Source organism: Cucurbita pepo, chromosome 15, assembly GCF_057944985.1.
Source record: "Cucurbita pepo subsp. pepo isolate OVF chromosome 15, ASM5794498v1, whole genome shotgun sequence".
In the NCBI taxonomy this organism is placed as follows: Eukaryota; Viridiplantae; Streptophyta; class Magnoliopsida; order Cucurbitales; family Cucurbitaceae; genus Cucurbita; species Cucurbita pepo.
The window spans coordinates 2,181,859-2,200,153 of NC_141812.1; the positions used below are offsets into that span (position 1 = coordinate 2,181,859).

Genomic DNA, 18,295 nt, shown 5'->3' on the forward strand with positions numbered 1-18,295 from the left:
ACTTAACGAGCCCGAATTTATTGTTAATTTTAAAATATACAATTATTTATTAATTATTCTCTCATTCCCTTTAAAATATATATTAAAATTGAATTACAAATTTTATTTAAATATTTGAAAATTAATAAATTGACGTTTTTATAACTACCCGTTTATAAAAAAATTAAATAAATGACTCAAACAACTCGAACCGACCCAACTTAAAAAAATTAATGTTTGGGTTAAGTGGAGTCTTATCACTGTTTGTGTTTGCAACTTTATAACCGGATCAATTGAGTTAAGCCTAAAAAATGTATGAGCTCTAACCAACTCAATCCACGAACGCCCCTAATTTAATAATTATATTTAATTTTAAAAATTTAAAACCTCTATTTTTCATTTTGATTGTGATTTTAAAAAGTGAAATAAAATAAACATATATGTATAACAAACAAATATAATTTGTAAATAAATTGTTAACTTTTTTATCACCATTTAATTTTTTTTTATATAATTAGTAATTAATTTAAAGGGCATGTCTCCAATAATATTTAAGAATTAATCCAACTAAAATTAGAAAGTCAAATTATAAAAAAAGGAAAATAAATAAATAAATATGTTTGATTTAGAGGATAAATGCCAATAAATTTGACCCTACATATGAATATATCAATTTTTTATTTCCTTTTTTTTTTCTATATTATACATTTAAATTATAACAAAAATAGAATTAAAATAATAATAATAAAGACGAAAAATATAAGAAATTACAATTTTTTTTATTAAAAAAATTGTTGGTGAAATGAGACTATGATTTTTCATGTAAATATAACTACAAATTGAAATAATATGATGTACTTTCAAAATAAATGTTGTACTAAATTGATGAATTGTTTTTTTTTTTTAATACGACAAAAATTACACGTACGAACCCTAATTTAACCTAGTTTGTTTCACCTTTACAGATCCGATGATACGAAGTTATATATTGTATATATACAGTATTTGAAGCTATTCATTTGTCTTTCGATTCTACCGTTGACATAGAGACATTGAATATGTGGTTTGACTTATTCCAAGGTGACTCAAGTCTTGATTAGGTCGTCGTTTTTCATAGTCACGGGTCCTGCTTTAGCATCGTTTCACATTTGAAAAATGTAAAGAGCGGTTTGTGACATTCCAATTTTATAGTGACGGGGTCGAGAGAGATGACGAAAAAATGTGTCCATTTTTAGGGTAACTCAGTGTCTCGTGGATTTATCTATGAGGTAGCTAGACACGCCTCTTGCTTACAAGATCTGTGTCAAGGTCGGAAATGGGAACAAGAATGGGATAGAGTTGTCTATCCTCGTTAGGGTTTCCTTATTGGTAAAAAAAAAACCATAATTTTCTAGTGAAGGGGTCGAGAGAGATGGCAAAAAAATACATCCATTTTTAGGATAACTCAGTGTTTTGTGGATTCTATCTATGAGGTAGCTAGACACGCCTCTTGCTTACGAGATCAGGGGTCGGAAAGGGGAACGAGGATGGGATAGAGTTGTCTATCCTCGTTAGGGTTTCCTTGTTGGTAAAAAAAATCATAAATTTTCTAGTGAAGGGTCGAGAGAGATGACAAGAAAACACATCCATTTTTAGGATAACTCAGTGTCTCGTGGATTCTAACTATGAGGTAGCTAGACACGCCTCTTACTTACGAGATCTGTGTCAGCGTCGAAAAGAGGAACGAGGATGGGATAGAGTTGTCTATCCTCGTTAGGGATTCCTTATCGTTAAAAAAAAAAAAAAAAAAAAAAAAAAAAAAAAAAAAAAATCATAATTAATTTAACTACTTTACTAATTTTTTATTATTTATTTTAGTTGAGATAATAATTAATATTTTAATATTAATAGGCTTTTTTTCTTATTTGAAAGAAATAAAGTAGTAAGAAAATAAATAAATTAAATAGGCATCTGTACTGCACACGTGTACGGCAGGATGGGGAGCAGTCACGATTGACTGTCACGCGCGCATTGAATTGAGCCGTTGGGGACATTAAATTCTTCGGCCAATGGGTATCCGGAGAATAAGGTTCAATTAAACATTATTTTATTTCTAAATATATTTTTTAATGCTTCAAATTCCATTATAGTTAATGTAAGTTTGTATCTCCATTATTATTCCCTCGAATTTTAATATAATTTTTTATGGGCCCATTCATTTCATTGGATTTTTATTTTTTATTTTTTATTTTTATTTATGTTTGATGATGAATTTAAAATCTTTTCTGGTAAAAAATGTTTCGTTTCATTCTCGAGACTAGGATCTAACCATACACACTGCTTGTGTGTTTGACTTTGATATCATTTGTAACACAGCCCAAATTCACTGCTAATAAACATTGTCTGCTTTTGCCTGTTACGTATATATATGGTCGTTAGCCTCACGGTTTTGAAACGCGTTTACCGCTTTTGTGTTTGGCTTTGATATCATTTGTAACAACCCAAATTCAACCATATACCATCTTTGGGGATCCAGCGTACTCGATGGCACACCGCTTGTTGTTTGGCTTTGATACCATTTGTAACAGCCCAAATTCACCGCTAATAGATATTGTCTGGCTTTGGCCTATTACATATACGTATGGCTGCTAGCCTCACGGTTTTGAAACGCATTTACTAGAAAGAAGTTGTTTTCATACCCTGATAAGAATGCTTCGTTTTCCTCTCCAACCGATGTAAGATCTAATATTTTCATAGGGAGCAGAGGGAGATTCTATATGAATAATTCTTGGAGATCGAATTTTAATATTATAGTAAAACATAGTCATGGCTAAGTGTAAGGGCATGACTCTAATACCATGTTAGAAATCATGACTCACTGCAATAGTATGATATTGTCTCGTTTGAGCATAAGCTTTCATGGCTTTGCTTTGAGCTTCCCGAAAACGCTTTATGACAATGGAGATAGAATTCACTCCCAATAATAATCGTCAACCGTTCTTACGTTAAGTAGTGTTCAAAAAATACAGTAACTTGAAAATATTAATCAACCCAACCTAATTCGTATAGTTTTTGAGTTGAATTGGGTTCGAAAAAATATAAAATTTCACGAATTAAAGTTGATTCATGAGTTCTCTTTAAACTAGATTGAGTTGAACGAAGCCCGTCCGAATTTATTGATGATTTAAAAAAATATATTTTTGTTTACGACAAAATTTATATACCTATATTTATTTTATTTTTATAATAATTGATTATTTATAATTCTTAAAAATAGTTTATTATTTATAAATGTTTGAAACATCTTATAAGTATTAAAAAAAAAAACATAAACTTTTACAATTTCTTAACCTCACAATATCAGGAGATTGATTTTGCAAGAAAAAGAGAGAACAAATTTCAAAACTATTTTTCAAAATAGATATGAACGCCATTTTTTCGAATCCACTGCATACCGCAAATGTTAATTTTGCGGTGAAAGATTCGTAAGAATAACTTGATGCGTCGGGGGGAAAGGAGGAACAACCGGAAACGGCAATCGGTGAGCTTCTCTGCACCATTTTTTCCGATTCCTGAGGTTGGAGTTTCGTTAATCTGAGCCCAGAAGAAGGAAAATCAGAGATCAGGTTTAGAGATCTAATCTGTCAAGATGAATATCTTTAGATTAGGGGGTGATATGACTCACCTGGCAAGCGTTCTCGTTTTGCTCCTCAAGATCCACACCATCAAATCCTGTGCTGGTATGGATTTTATGGTTATTTTTTCGAATTTGGCCCTAAGATCGTTTTTCTTTTGTGTTCGTTGTATTGCATCATTGTATTTTCCTTTGTAGCTCTTCGATTTAGGTGTTTTGGATTCGTGATTTCGGAAACAATATGTTCCATTTTATGTATTGCAATCTTGGGATTTGGAATAGAAACATGCGAAAATTGTAAATGAAGTTAATGAAGGCTTAGAGGAATCAAACAATGTGGAATTTCTGCTATCTTAACATTTAGTAAGATTTGATAAGGATAATATAGAAATCTCAATATTTTGAAGGAGATTTGTTCAGTGTTCTGCTCTTGTTTGGTTAGGTTTTGGCTGCAATTTCTTCAATGTTAATATATTTGACTTGTGTAGGTGTTTCTTTGAAGACTCAAGAGCTATATGCAATTGTTTTTACTACCCGCTACTTGGATATCTTTACCGACTTCATATCTCTGTATAATACGTTCATGAAGTTAATATTCTTGGGGAGTTCATATTCAATTGTTTGGTATATTAGACGCCACAAGATTGTTCGTCGGTCATACGACAAGAACCAAGACACTTTCCGCCATGTTTTCCTTATCTTACCTTGTATTGTCTTGGCCCTGCTTGTCAATGAAAAATTAACATTCAAGGAGGTTAGCTCTTTTTATGATTTTCTCTCAGCTATAAAAGTTTAATTAAAAATATTCTAGGTATATGTATGTTTGTTTTTAATGTTTTGATGAATGAAGGAATTGTTGCACATTTCTTTCCTATATTGAGTTCAATCAATGGAACAGGTTTTGTGGGCATTTTCTTTGTATTTGGAAGCGGTTGCCATCCTCCCTCAGCTTGTACTTCTACAACGAACAAAGAATATTGACAATTTGACCGGGCAATACGTATTTCTTCTTGGGTATGATATCACTACTTACCATTGATGTGATAGCTCTTGAATCCACGGCTAAGTTTCCTCCTTTTCTTGTTTTTCATACGTATCTCTTGTTTAGAACCATGCCATTCACAAGTACCTGATAATTAGGAATTCAAATACAATTTTATGTTTGCTTTCTTTCTATCTGTTAATACATGGTGTCTGAATTTAGGTGTCTCATATAATTAGCAAATTTCATCGTTTTCCCATTTTTCCCTTGGTATTGTACCTCAACTGTAAGGGCTCAAGTCCACCGCTAGCAGATATTGTTCTCCTTAGGCTTTTCCTTTTGTACTTCCCTCAAGGTTTTTGAAATGCGAGGTTTCCACACCCTTATAAAGAATACTTCGTTTCCCTCTCTAACCGATGTTGGATCTCACAATCCACCCCCCTTCGGGGCCCATCGTCCTCGCTGGCACTCGTTCTCTTCTCCAATCCACCCCCTTCGGGGCCCAACGTCCTTGCTGGCACACTGCCTTGTGTCCACCCCCTTCAAGACTCAGCCTTCTCGCCGGCACATCGCCCAATGTCTGGCTCTGATACCATTTGTAACAGCCCAAGCCCACCAATAACAGAAATTGTCCTCTCTGGGCTTCCCCTTTTGGTGAGAGGTTTCCACACCCTTATAAAGAATGCTTCATTCTCCTCTCGGATCTTATATCGATTATCTTAGATTATATGCCAAAATATCAAGCAGTTGGAAAAATAGAGAGTTGTAAGATGTCAGTCTTCTTAATGGTTTGGAGACTGCAAACCTTTCGCTTTAAGATGTTAGAACCCAAATAACTATTTTATAATCAATTCAAATTTCTTTTGAAGGTTGACAAAACTGTTACCGTTTGTGGGGGAAGACATATGTGGCAAACTAAATGTATGAATTGTGATGCATTTTTTGACTTCCTCGGCATTATCTTTTCCCTCTCTAGGACTTCCTCGGCATTATCTTTTCCCTCTCTAGTGACTTCCTTGGCCTTCCTATTTCCTACTCATGCTAGAAATAGTAATGGAGTGGAGGTTCCAGAGCATGGTCGGTGAAAAGATAACAACTATTAACTGTTTAGAATCTACACACTGTTTCAGTTAGAGCTGACTTCATTGTTTATATACTAGAATGTGATTAGATTTATATCAATAGAATGTGATATCATAGTGCACATAATAGGTGTGTTTATTTACTAGAATCTACCCACGGTATCTGTAAGAGCTGGCTTCATGCAATTAGATTTATATCAATAGAATGTGATTCATAAATAAACTAGAAACGGCACCTGTATGAATTAGTGTTTGAAAATGATCCAATTCTCTAATCTAAGTATATTAGATCGACCCCAGGAGATAGTATGAGGACAAAGAATTTCTTTTATGAAGGCTGCTATACTCCTATTTGAATACAAACTGAACATCTGAATTCGTGTAAAAATTAAGCTGTGCACGGTCTTAGTTGATAGTTTTAATAGGTGTTGATAGTTTTGCAGAATTGACAAGCCTATTTTCTTTACCTGGTTTGTTAAATTTGGGTTATACTCGAAAAGCTCATCTCTTTTATGAACATGTAGTAGCTTTTATTAGGCCATCTGTTTTCTACTTCTTTGACTCGGTTATGTCAACCTGAGAACGTTATGAACAAAAAAACCTTATTGCATCCTAATTTTCTTGATGTAGTGCGTACCGAGCTTTGTACATTGTCAACTGGATCTACCGATACTTCACTGAGAATCACTTTGTCCACTGGATAAGTAAGTCATCTCCTTCCTTGCCCTCTGTTATGTCTTATGTCTTAAAACTGCTTTTAGTCATATTAGATATCATAGTGCCTTGATTGGAAACCATAATTAGGATTGATTTAGGATAAAGTAGAAACCTTTAACCCAACAAGTTCTTTATTTTTATTTTTTTTAGTTAATCCACTTAACTTTCAAGCACTTGAATGATCTTTTGCGTTTACTTCTTGCATTTATCCATTATGGTAAATAGAGTTAAAATTAACGTCGAAGCATTCAGCCTGATGTGTCGCATCCAGGTTTTACTTTTCATAGATTTTCCCACCAAGTCGGCTTATTTTTCAAAAGATTTTCATATGTTATAGCTTTTAGTTCATGGAGATATATTATGAAAAGCTTGTTATCCTCACGTTAGTTCAAAAGGGTGGCACATAATCACCTTGAGAAAAATTGTGTTGCTATATGTGATTGGAGCCATTGGGTAACTTCCTAACGCTCTTTGTGAAATTGCAGCTTGGATTTCAGGGCTCGTGCAAACGCTACTTTACGCAGACTTCTTCTATTATTATTTTCAGAGGTGACCAAAATCTTTTGCTTCATATATGATCCTAGTGGGGATTTCTTGTTTGAATTTTGTTATGACATTTACTTTTTGAACATTCAATCTCTCCAGTTGGAAGACCAACCAGAAACTCCAGTTGCCAGCTTAAGATCTTGAAAGGATATATATAAAGGAGAAGTCACCTTCACTTGAATGTGAGTTATATTTGCTTTTAGTTCTCAGCTACCACAAAATCCTGATATTTCTCGATCCCTTCTGAACGCGTGTTCATCGATCTGTTTAGATGGTTTTTGAGCGTACCGGTCCTTTTTATTGCTACCAAACTCGTAGAGAATACATGCCTGTAAGTTTGTGCTGTAAAGATTCTCAATCTCCATCCACGAACATACCTTAGTAATTTTAAAACATTCTTTAGAAGTTTTGATGATATCTTCGAGTGATTTTGATATAAAGTTGTTGTTCAAGGATGTTATTAGATACGAATATGATACTTATATACAACAAAGAATAATGAAGGATAAAACGTCATTTGTAGGAGAAGACTCGCACTGCAGCTCCGTTGTTGTGGAAAACCTGAAAATGACTGTCGAATATAAGTCAGATAGACAAACAAAATTTACAAGATTGAAACTACGAACCAAGTAACAGTACCACAAACTCAAAGATCATTCAACATATACCACAATGTTGTAGTAAACAAAACAAAGATCAAAGAAAATTCCAAAGAACCCTCGCAATGTCCCTTTATTAAAAACATGAAGCTAAAAAGTGGCCCTGGCGCAATGGTACTTGGGCTATTTACCGACCTATAGGTCTTCAGTTGGTCAGTTTTACAGATAATTCATCCATCACATGGATTCACCAATTCTCTGTTAACAATTCCTTGGCAAAAGGTTAAGCTTCCAAATTCTGAAGATTAAGGCTCTCATATCTAAATAGGTTTTTTTCTCCTTGATTTGGGTTGGGTGGGGAGAAGTGACATATGTTCGATCAATTTTGGAAGTTTCTTTGATCGTTTATCTTTAATGGCTCTCTCTCTCTCTCTCTCTCTCTCTCTCTCTCTCTCTCTCTCTCTCTCTCTCTCTCTCGGAGTAATGTCTCTCTCTCTCTCTCTCTCTCTCTCTCTCTCTCTCTCTCTCTCTCTCTCTCTCGGAGTAATGGCTCTCTCTCTCTCTCTCTCTCTCTCTCGGAGTAAATTCTCCCCAATAGTTATAGTCTGACAACACTCATAACCACCTCATACATTTTAAGCAACTGGTTCTGCTTCGTGAAGCTGTAATAATTCATGGTGTACAAGCAGGGATACAAAATTTAAATCTAGCAAAGTTGTAAACATATGAATCATACATACTGCAGAAGGTGGCATCCACTCTCTAAAATCCTTCTACCAACTCCTTTAGAAACGTATGACGATGCTAATTATATCCTGACTCGAACAATGAAAAATTGCAATCAGATCATAAAAATTGAAGATGACTAGATACAACCAAGCAAACGAAGCTATTCGAATCAAATTCAAATTGAGGATGGAACATGGATTGGTGGAGGAGTACCTGAGTAGAATTGAGGCTTGAGATTTCTTTGCGTCGCCGGATCCTGGAAGCCATAGCCCGAGAGAAGGAAGCGGCAGTAGAATTGGCGGGTTCATTGTTTGCGATCACAAGGGTTTTAGCGGGTTTTCGTCGATTTGAGAGAAGGAAGAGTAAAGGGCAAAGTTGTCTTGGAAAATATTCAAACAATGGGTTTTGGTTTTTAGGGAAGAAAGCTCATTTATTATTTAAATAAATAAATTATTTTTATTATTAAATAAATTTTAAATAAATCAAAGTTGTTTTTATGACCTAAAACAAATAAATTATTTTTCAATATATATATTTGAAAAGTACGATTTAAATTGAAGAAAAAAAATTAATATTTAAATAAATATGTATTTTAAATAAATTATTTAAAATAAAAGTTACATTTATTTTAAATAAATTGTTTTTTCAATATATATATATATATATATATTTGAAAAGTAAGATTTGTCTTAAATAAATAAATAAAAGTTATATACCTGTACGTATGACCTTATACAAATAAATTATTTTTAAATTAAATAAATTATTTAAATTAAAAGTTATATTTATATAGTAAATAAATTATTTTTCAATATATATTCGAAAGGTAAAATTTAAATGGAAGAAAAAAAAAAGAAAAAATTAATTGTTAAATAAATAAGAGATATATATATATATATGTATGACCTTATACAAATAAATTATTTTTAAATTGAATAAATTATTTAAAATAAAAGTTAATAAATTATTTTTCAATATATATATTTGAAAACTAAAATTTAAATTGAAAAAAAAGATAGTCGTTAAATAAATATGAAGTTTAAATAAGTAGAAGTTATATACGTGTACCTATTCTATGTTATTATACAAATAAATTATTTTTAAATTGAATAAATTATTTTTCAATATATATATTTGAAATAAGATTTAAATGGAAGTAAAAAAATAATGTTAAATAAATACAAGTTATATACGTGTACATATGGTTTCACTTTATACAAATAAATTATTTTTAGATTGAATAAATTATTTTAAATAAAAGTTACATTTATAGTAAATAAATTATTTTTCAATATATTCAAAAATAACATTTAAATTAAAGAAAAAAAAATTAGTCCTTAAATAAATATGACTTTTAAATAAATAAAAGTTATGTGTACATGTAGGATCTTACACAGATAAATTATTTTAAATTGAATAAATTATTTAAAATAAAAGTTACATATATTTTAAATAAATTATTTTTCAATATATATATTCGAAAAGTAAGATTTAAATGGAGGAAAAAAATTAATCATTAAATAAATATGAATTTATTTACGTGTGTATGATCTTATACAAGTTGGCACATATTTAGAACCCTCCTCATCTACTCTCTACCAAAAAAAATTTAAAATTAATCTGTTGAGATACGACCGTCGGTTAAATTTGATGGATCTACGATTATAACTGGTCGTCTATAACCCTGAATGGGATATGGTAATCCGTATAAAAATCGTTCGTGTATCTTTGGTTCAATCTTCATAATGGTCTTCATTTTGGCATAAACTGATGCTGTAAGCAAACTGTCCGACCCAGCAAAGTGGGCAGTACCAGTGCGATTAACTTGGAGCAGTTTAGCCAATTTTTTTAAGCCTAGATTGCCATTGAGCAGGTTGTTGGAATACCGAGCCATATGTTTTAGGTCGGTGACTGTTCCTAGTATATGTGCAGCACTGATGGCGAAGATAGACATGGATGTAGGCATGCACCTTATGTAAGTAAACTTCATTAAATAGGCAATGTCATACAATCCATGAAATGTTATCCATCTCTGTATTTTACCGCTTCGAAGGATAGGATTAAATTGTTTACCAAATTCTTGGGGAGCAATTCCATAGCTACTCAGTGTATTAAAATTAAATCCCTTATTTTTTAAAAATGAATTAAGGGAATAAACACCTTCCATATTGCTAATTTTATCAAAATCTTGGAAGTTAAACTCCCACGTCATTCCTATTTTTCCATTATCATTTGTGAGTGTGAGACCTAACTGGAGGATGCTCAGTCGATTCACGTTGAATTGTAGACATTCATAAAATTCTTCATCTGAAACACCTTTAGGAGTCCATCTTAAAAATCCTAAAAAAGAAAATCCATCACAAGTCAGTAAAACAAAACTTAAAAAAAATCACTACTTCTCACCAACTTAAAGTTTAATTTTTACCTGGAAATTCAGTGTCGATAGCCACAATTGGGAATTCGGATAAACACTGCTTGATAAGTTCTATCTCCTCCAATAAATTGTGAGACCAAACGTCTCTCTTCCATTGTCCTTCAACTATAGCAACTTCTCCGATCATTTTTGTCATTTTTTCGAGAACTATTTGTTTTGATTATAGATGGTTCGTCGTAAAATTTTGTAACTTCACGATTGAATTGAGTATGAAAGTGAAAATAGTGAGACTATGTATATTATAATAAAAATTATTCCTAATCCAGAGAAGAAAGGGAAGTAAGATTATTTAAATGAATATAGATAAATATATTTTCAAATTTAAAAAGAAAATCTATTACCAATTTTTTAAAAATTAATAATAAAGAGCACAAAAAAATTAAATTTTAATTTGATGGAAAATAAATGATAAAAAATAAAATAACACCAAAAACTAAATTTAAATTTGATTGAAAATAAAGAATTTTTTTTTTTATTTATTAACTATACAATATATTTTTTATTTATTAATTAGCTGAGTTCGAGAGCTTGTGTCAATGTAATCCATTAAAATTTTCAATTTTTTAAATGCTCGAGTTTTAAAAATGTCTAATAGATCTCTAAACTTTTAATTCAAATTTATAACATATTAAAAATTAAAGAATGAATCGTATAATAGTTTTACGACCAATACAATAAGATTCTCGAAATGTAGACGCACATGACCCTAACTCGTGAACCGAAACGACTACGAAACCGATTAAACCATTTGACTTTAGATATAACGGGTCAAAGTTTAAAACCACTCTCGTATATTCAATGATGCAAAATTACCAACTCATTCGTGCGGATACAATCGAAAACTAATCGAGTCAAATTTAGGGTTTAGAGTTGGTATTAGTAAATTTCCAACCCCAATTGGTTTCAAAATTTGAAAGTGGAGGCGATACGGCTGTAAAATTCGGTCGGTGACGTCGGCACGTGCGAGATGAAGAAGGAAGAACCAAGCAACACACGTGTGACGCAATTATTGTGAATGCAAGAACCCTGGAGCTTCCTCTCTGCCGTGTCTCGATTTTCATTTCCAATCCCCAGCCCTTTCTCCATTTCTCCCTTTATAATGGCGATTTTCCCCTCTCTTCACCCTCCACCTCTCAACCCTTCCAACCCTAATTACAAATATCACAAATTCGCGAGCTAATCCTCCACTCCATACACTTCTCATCTAATCTATTCTATCTATCGTAAAATTTCAAGATATTTGCTGCCTGTGTATCGCTTCATCAACCGATTATTTCAGGTACTCCATCTCCAGATTAGAAGAATTTTCTAATTGTTTTTAATTGTGTATTGTATCTTGTTAATCTTAGTTATGATCTTTGGTTTTTTTTTTTTTTTTTTTTTTTTATAAATTGTTTTTGTGAATGCTTTGGCCGATGTTCGTTTGAAGAATGGATATGTTTTGGTGATGTTCGTTGGAAGAATTTTTGAGTTGTGTAGTTGGGGCAAAAGATCGGATAGATAGAGTATGGGTTGTTTGGATAGGGATTTTGATGATCGGTGTGAATTTTGTGGTTTATTGTTAGTCTTATGATTAATCTGAGGGTTTCATGTAATTGAATCTGTGGTGTAATTAATTTGGAGATTTTCTGACACATTAATGAATGTTTAGGGGGAGAGGGTATTGGTCGATTATAAGAGGTGGGTTTTGTGTATAATGTGGGGTTTTCTCTTTTTATTGTAAATCTAAAGAAGTGTTTGTTGATTAATGAAGTTTTGTTTTGTTTTTCTGAGTTACAAGGATTTTGTTTCTTATATAAAGTTTTTGATTATCGTGCCATTTCAGTGAATGATAAATGAAGTTTTGTTTTCGTATCCAAGCTTCTCAGCTTGTATTTGAATGGTGGTGGTGGTTGTTGTGTTGGCTTTGTTAGAAGCTATCAATTTCTTTCTGAAATTTTACAGTGCATGTATGGCAGGTTGTTGAGGAGCTTCGAACTATAGATGAGTACTCAGGCAATGAGAGGACATACTGCAAGAGGTTATCATCGTAGGAAATCATTGGACTTGGACCTAAACAGCATGCCACCAACTGAGAACCGAGATCATGGGGAGACATCTCAATTTGGATTTCAGGAAGCCCAAGTTAATCAACAACAGTCTGTACAGCCTGCAATGATCGACATTGAAGCCATTGATGACGATGTTATTGAATCATCTGCTAGAGCTTTTGCTGAAGTATGATTCTTCTATCCATATTATGTTCCTGTTCTATTGATTCTGATCTGTTTTTCATGGAATCCGTCGATTATATGTCAGGCTAAAAATAAATCCAGACGGAATGCTAGGAAGAATATAGTTGATGTCGACGCAGGTATGTTCATTTCAGCTTGTGGAGGACTATAGCTCGGTTGATTTTTTTCGTATTACTTTTCTTCCTTTGGATCTTTAGTGTGATTTCTTCTTAAGCTTAGCATCCATTAGTTAGACCCATTCTCTCACTGATTTTTGGACTACCTTGTGCTCCTGTAGCGAGAGCAATAAAATGAAGAGATATTTTTGTTCGATCCATAAATTTTTCCAAAATATGCCTTTATACTAAATTATCAATGCCCATCTAAGGGTCGGAGCTAATGATCATGATAGTTTTTAGCTTGGAGATTCGTAACCACGGTCTACAATCGCTGTTTAGAATTCGCTATTAGCAAACCACCATAAGTCTTCCATTGCTTGCTATTTTGCAATGACATGACTTTATGCCACATGGCACCACTTTCCGTGGGTACCTTCCTAGCGGTTTAGTTAAAAAGTTGTCGTCTTTAGCTAGCTTCTCTATCGAATCATTCGACTTCATCATCATGACATGAGCTAACCATCCATAAAAAAATAGATTCTTCCACCAACCCTTCCATAGCTCGCAGGAATATGTAGCCATCATAGCTCATGAATGGGGTTAAACCTTTTCATTGCTGCTTAAAACAAGGCCTCGAATTCTTTGAGATCTGTCATTAGAAGCTTCATGAAATCGGTTCTTCCTTGATTACCAGCTCGGCTATAAGTTCCAATCATTCCGTGGGGAGGATCAGACCACATAACTGGCTGGTTAGCTATTAGGACTTGTTTGGAATGAAAGGGGCGTCAGCAATGGCTGCCTCCAAGTTTCCAGCTGATATGGACCTTGTGGGCAAGTAACTGTAGATGTTTATTGTCGTTTGCACTGTATTCCACTAGAACCTCTTGTCCATTTGTTGTGAAGCTTGCATCTCTCATTCTCTCATCTTCTAATTGTTGCAGAAGAGCGGAGCAGGGCGTCAAATAATAACCGGAGCAAGCGTAGGAGGGATGTGCCGAATCAACAAACTGTAAATTCTGATTTATTAATCAATTTGGAAGGCAGCAACAGCTCTATGGTACTGGGACAATTTATATCTTCATTACTCTTATTTTTGCTCAAATTTTTCTCGTCGTGTTACTCGTTAGGTATAGTGTATATTATATAATTGTCGTTATGATACCACTGTATAAGCACGTCGAATTGAGGAATTTTCATGGCATGAGATAAGCACTTAGGAAGACAGAAAATGGTGCACTTCGTATTTGGCAAAACTCAGTGTGTTATGCTTTTAGTCATTCCCAGTGCATCTAACTAGTTGGATTATATCTAGATCTTGAGATATTGAGATAACATATTTGTTCCAATACAATATTCAATTTAATGAGAATTTGAATATTGAATAACAAATATGCATCTCTCCTGAAGTCTAGACTGTAACGACCTAGGCTCACCGCTAGTAGATATTGTCTTCTTTGGGCTTTCCCTTTCGGGCTTTCCCTGAAGGGTTTAAAACGCGTCTGCTAGGGGAAGGTTTCCACACTCTTATAAGTGGTGTTTTGTTCTCCTCCCCAACCAATGTGGGACATCACAATCCACCCCCCTTTGGGGCCCAGCGTCCTCGCTGGCGCTCCTTCCTTCCTCCAATCGATGTGGGACCACTCCCAAATCCACCTCCCTTCGGGCCAAGCGTCCTTGCTGGCACACCGCCTCGTGTCTACCCCCCTTTGGGGAACAGTGAGAAGGCTGGCACATCGTCCGGTGTCTGGCTCTGATGCCATTTGTAACGGCCCAGATCCACCGCTAGTAGATATTGTCCCCTTTGGGCTTTCCCTTTCGGGCTTCCCCTCAAGACTTTAAAACGCGTCTGCTAGGGGAAGGTTTCCACACTCTTATAAGTGGTGTTTTGTTCTCCTCCCCAACCAATGTGGGACATCACAATCCACCCCCCTTTGGGGCCCAGCGTCCTCGCTGGCGCTCCTTCCTTCCTCCAATCGATGTGGGACCACTCCCAAATCCACCTCCCTTCGGGCCAAGCGTCCTTGCTGGCACACCGCCTCGTGTCTACCCCCCTTTGGGGAACAGTGAGAAGGCTGGCACATCGTCCGGTGTCTGGCTCTGATGCCATTTGTAACGGCCCAGATCCACCGCTAGTAGATATTGTCCCCTTTGGGCTTTCCCTTTCGGGCTTCCCCTCAAGACTTTAAAACGCGTATGCTAGGGGAAGGTTTCCACACCTTATAAGTGGTGGTTTGTTCTCCTTCCCAACCAATGTGGGACATCACAATCCACCCCCTCTTTGGGGCCCAGTATCCTCGCTGGCACTCCTTCCTTCCTCCAATCAATGTGGAACCACCCCAAATCCACCCCCCTTCGGGGCCCAGCGTCCTTACTGGCACGCCGCCTCGTGTCTACCCACCTTCGGGGAATAGCGAGAAGGCTAGCACATCGTCCGGTGTCTGGCTCTGATACCATTTGTAACGACCCAGGCCCACCGCTAGCAGATATTGTCCTCTTTGGGCTTTCCCTTTCTAGCTTTCCCTCAAGGCTTTAAAACACATCTGCTAGGGGAAGGTTTCCACACCCTTATACATAGTGGTTTGTTCTCCTCCCCAACCAATGTGGGACATCACATTGATCCATGAGTTTCTACAGAGCTCTCTCTCTCATGTTCCTTGTGTTTGGTAACTTTTCTCCCATTGGGAAAGGTTAAGTTAGTTTGTTTATGGTTTCTTTTGAATAATCTCTCTCTCTCGCACTTCGTTTGGATGATGCTCTGTCCTTCGGTTGATTTCTCTTAAAAATTAGGGTCTGTTCATAGTTCGAACCGATATTTGCTTATCGCTTAACCGAGAACTAAACCATACATTTTGGTTTGATTTCATTTGAAAAAAGTGAATTATAGATGGGTTTGAGCAAAATAATTGAAAACTAAACCAAAGAGTCCCTTCATTAGATCTAATTGTCACTAGGTTTAACGTCATCTTTGTGACTAAACTCGTGGTGGTCTTTATATGTAGTCGGCTCCCATAATGCAATTCGAGGAGGAGTCGGTAGTAGCTTCTTATTAGCTGTTAGTATTGAAATACGAGTAAAGTGTTGAAAATGGGATGATGATGCGATTTCTATGGTTTTTGCAGAAAGAGAAGGCTGCTCCACCGAAGGAGCCCAATTTCAGTTGTCCAATATGCATGGGTCCGTTGGTAGAAGAAACATCAACAAGGTGTGGTCATATTTTCTGCAAGGCATGCATCAAGACTGCAATAGCCGTCCAGAGTAAATGCCCAACCTGTAGGAAAAGAGTAACTGCCAAAGAACTGATTAGAGTATTCCTTCCAGGGACAAGCTTGGAGTGAGGCTTGTATGTAAGTTCCTTAATTGCTTGGCCATTCTCTTGTTCTCATGGTTCAAAAAAGTTGCATGTGCCTCGTTTTTAATATGTTTTCTTTGTTATTGGTCGAGCCTTGATGTGAAATCCCACATTGGTTGGGGAGGAGAACGAAACATTATTTATAAGGGTGTGGAAACCTCTCTCTAGCAGACACGTTTTAAAAACCTTGAAGGAAAGCCCAAAGAGCACAATATCTGCCAGTGGTGGGCTTGGGTTGTTACAAATGGTATTAGAGCCAGACACCGGGCGATGTGCTAGCGAGGAGGTTGAGCCCCAAAGGGGGGTGAACATGAGGCGGTGTGCTAGCAAAGGCACTGGACCATGAAGGGGAGGGGATGGATTGTGAGATCCCACATTGGTTGGGGAGGGGATGGATTGAGAGATCCCACATTGGTTGGAGAGGGGATGGATGGAGAGATCCCACATTGGTTGGGGAGGGGATGGATTGTGAGATCCCACGTTGGTTGGGGAGGGGATGGATTGTGAGATCCCACGTTGGTTGGGGAGGGGATGGATTGTGAGATCCCACGTTGGTTGGGGAGGGGATGGATTGTGAGATCCCACGTTGGTTGGGGAGGGGATGGATTGTGAGATCCCACGTTGGTTGGGGAGGGGATGGATTGTGAGATCCCACATTGGTTGGGGAGGGGATGGATTGTGAGATCCCACATTGGTTGGGGAGGGGATGGATTGTGAGATCCCACATTGGTTGGGGAGGGGAGGAGAACGAAACATTATTTATAAGGGTGTGGAAACCTCTCTCTAGATGACACGTTTTAAAAGCTTTGAGGGAAAGCCCAAAGAGGACAATATCTACTAGCGGTGGGCTTGAGTTTTACAAATGGTATAAAAGCCAGACACGGGGCGATGCGCCAGCGAGAAGGCTAAGGCCCAAAGGGGGTTGAACATGAGGCGGTGTGCTAGCAAGGGCGCTGGGGAGGGGTGAATTGTGAGATCCCACATCGGTTGGAGAGGAGAACGAAGCATTATTTATAAAGGTGTGGAAACCTCTCTCTAGCATACACGTTTTAAAAACCTTGAGAGGAAGCTCGAAAGGAAAAGCCCAAAGAGGACATACAAGATTTCTTTCCTTAACTAACTTCGTCTCGTTTTTTATAAAAGCTGGATTTTGATTTTGAAGACTTCATTCAAAGTGTAATGGTTGGAGTTTTCTTGTATGTAAGAAAAGCTAATTTTTAGGTGGAAATTTGTGGTGCATTCTTCTGCTGATTGATGGGATGGATCTCAGGAAGCGTTAGGAGGTTAGGAGGAGGAGGAGGAAGTAGCAAGACCATTTAGATTTCCACATTTTTTTTTTTCTTTTTCTTCTGTTGTTGTTACGTTGGTGTAAACAAACTGACAATCAAATCCAACCATAATGCAATGAGATTACATAAAATCCATCTACAAAGTTACCTTTGTCAGTCTACATCAACTTGTCTCTCTCCATGTTCTTCATATGAACTTTATATGTCTCATGTCATGTTCTTATATATTTTTGCATTTGTTTGGGAGCCTTCTTGCATTGCCCATGAGGGTTTTTCTTTTAAAGAATAATTTTAAGGTCTTTATAAAAGATTAAAGATCGGGTATGACGATTGCATTTGCAAAATTTCAATGATGGGATGTTATTTTTACTAAGAAACTGAAAGAAACGGAGGGGACTAAACAGGAACAAGAGGGATTTAGAGGGATTCACCGAAAAAATACTTCTTCCCTTTTTTCGGATAAAAAATGGAAAGAAACGGAGGGGACTAAACAGGAACAAGAGGGATAGTAATAGAGGGGACTAAACAGGAACAAGAGGGATAGTAACAGAGGGGGGACTAAACAGGAACAAGAGGGATAGTAACAGAGGGGGGACTAAACAGGAACAAGAGGGATAGTAACAGAGGGGGGACTAAACAGGAAC

At 35.9% G+C, this 18,295-nt stretch overlaps 3 protein-coding genes across 6 annotated transcripts; 2 read left to right on the forward strand and 1 right to left on the reverse strand.

Moving 5' to 3' along the window:
- Positions 1-3,286: 3,286 nt before the first annotated feature.
- LOC111811425 (ER lumen protein-retaining receptor) lies at positions 3,287-7,334 on the forward strand. Its single transcript, XM_023698264.2, has 6 exons — positions 3,287-3,698; positions 4,081-4,346; positions 4,491-4,606; positions 6,287-6,360; positions 6,859-6,922; positions 7,019-7,334. The coding sequence occupies exons 1-6, from the start codon at positions 3,608-3,610 to the stop codon at positions 7,053-7,055; spliced, it is 648 nt and encodes a 215-aa protein (XP_023554032.2). The 5' UTR covers positions 3,287-3,607; the 3' UTR covers positions 7,056-7,334.
- A 2,528-nt stretch (positions 7,335-9,862) lies between these two features.
- Positions 9,863-10,459, reverse strand: LOC111776331 (putative CCR4-associated factor 1 homolog 5). Its single transcript, XM_023655760.2, has one exon. The coding sequence runs from the start codon at positions 10,457-10,459 to the stop codon at positions 9,863-9,865; it is 597 nt and encodes a 198-aa protein (XP_023511528.2).
- Positions 10,460-11,715: 1,256 nt separating this feature from the next.
- On the forward strand, positions 11,716-17,812 carry LOC111811431 (uncharacterized). 4 transcript variants are annotated; one of them, XM_087118195.1, is made up of 6 exons: positions 11,717-11,960; positions 12,640-12,898; positions 12,980-13,034; positions 13,955-14,070; positions 16,133-16,357; positions 17,573-17,812. In XM_087118195.1, the coding sequence occupies exons 2-5, from the start codon at positions 12,665-12,667 to the stop codon at positions 16,346-16,348; spliced, it is 621 nt and encodes a 206-aa protein (XP_086974321.1). In that variant the 5' UTR covers positions 11,717-11,960; positions 12,640-12,664; the 3' UTR covers positions 16,349-16,357; positions 17,573-17,812. The 4 variants fall into 4 exon arrangements, with proteins under 4 accessions (XP_086974323.1, XP_086974321.1, XP_086974322.1 ...); XM_087118196.1 differs by having other exon boundaries at positions 17,633-17,812; XM_087118197.1 differs by having other exon boundaries at positions 11,716-11,960; positions 12,626-12,898; positions 16,133-17,812.
- The last annotated feature ends 483 nt before the right edge of the window (positions 17,813-18,295 follow it).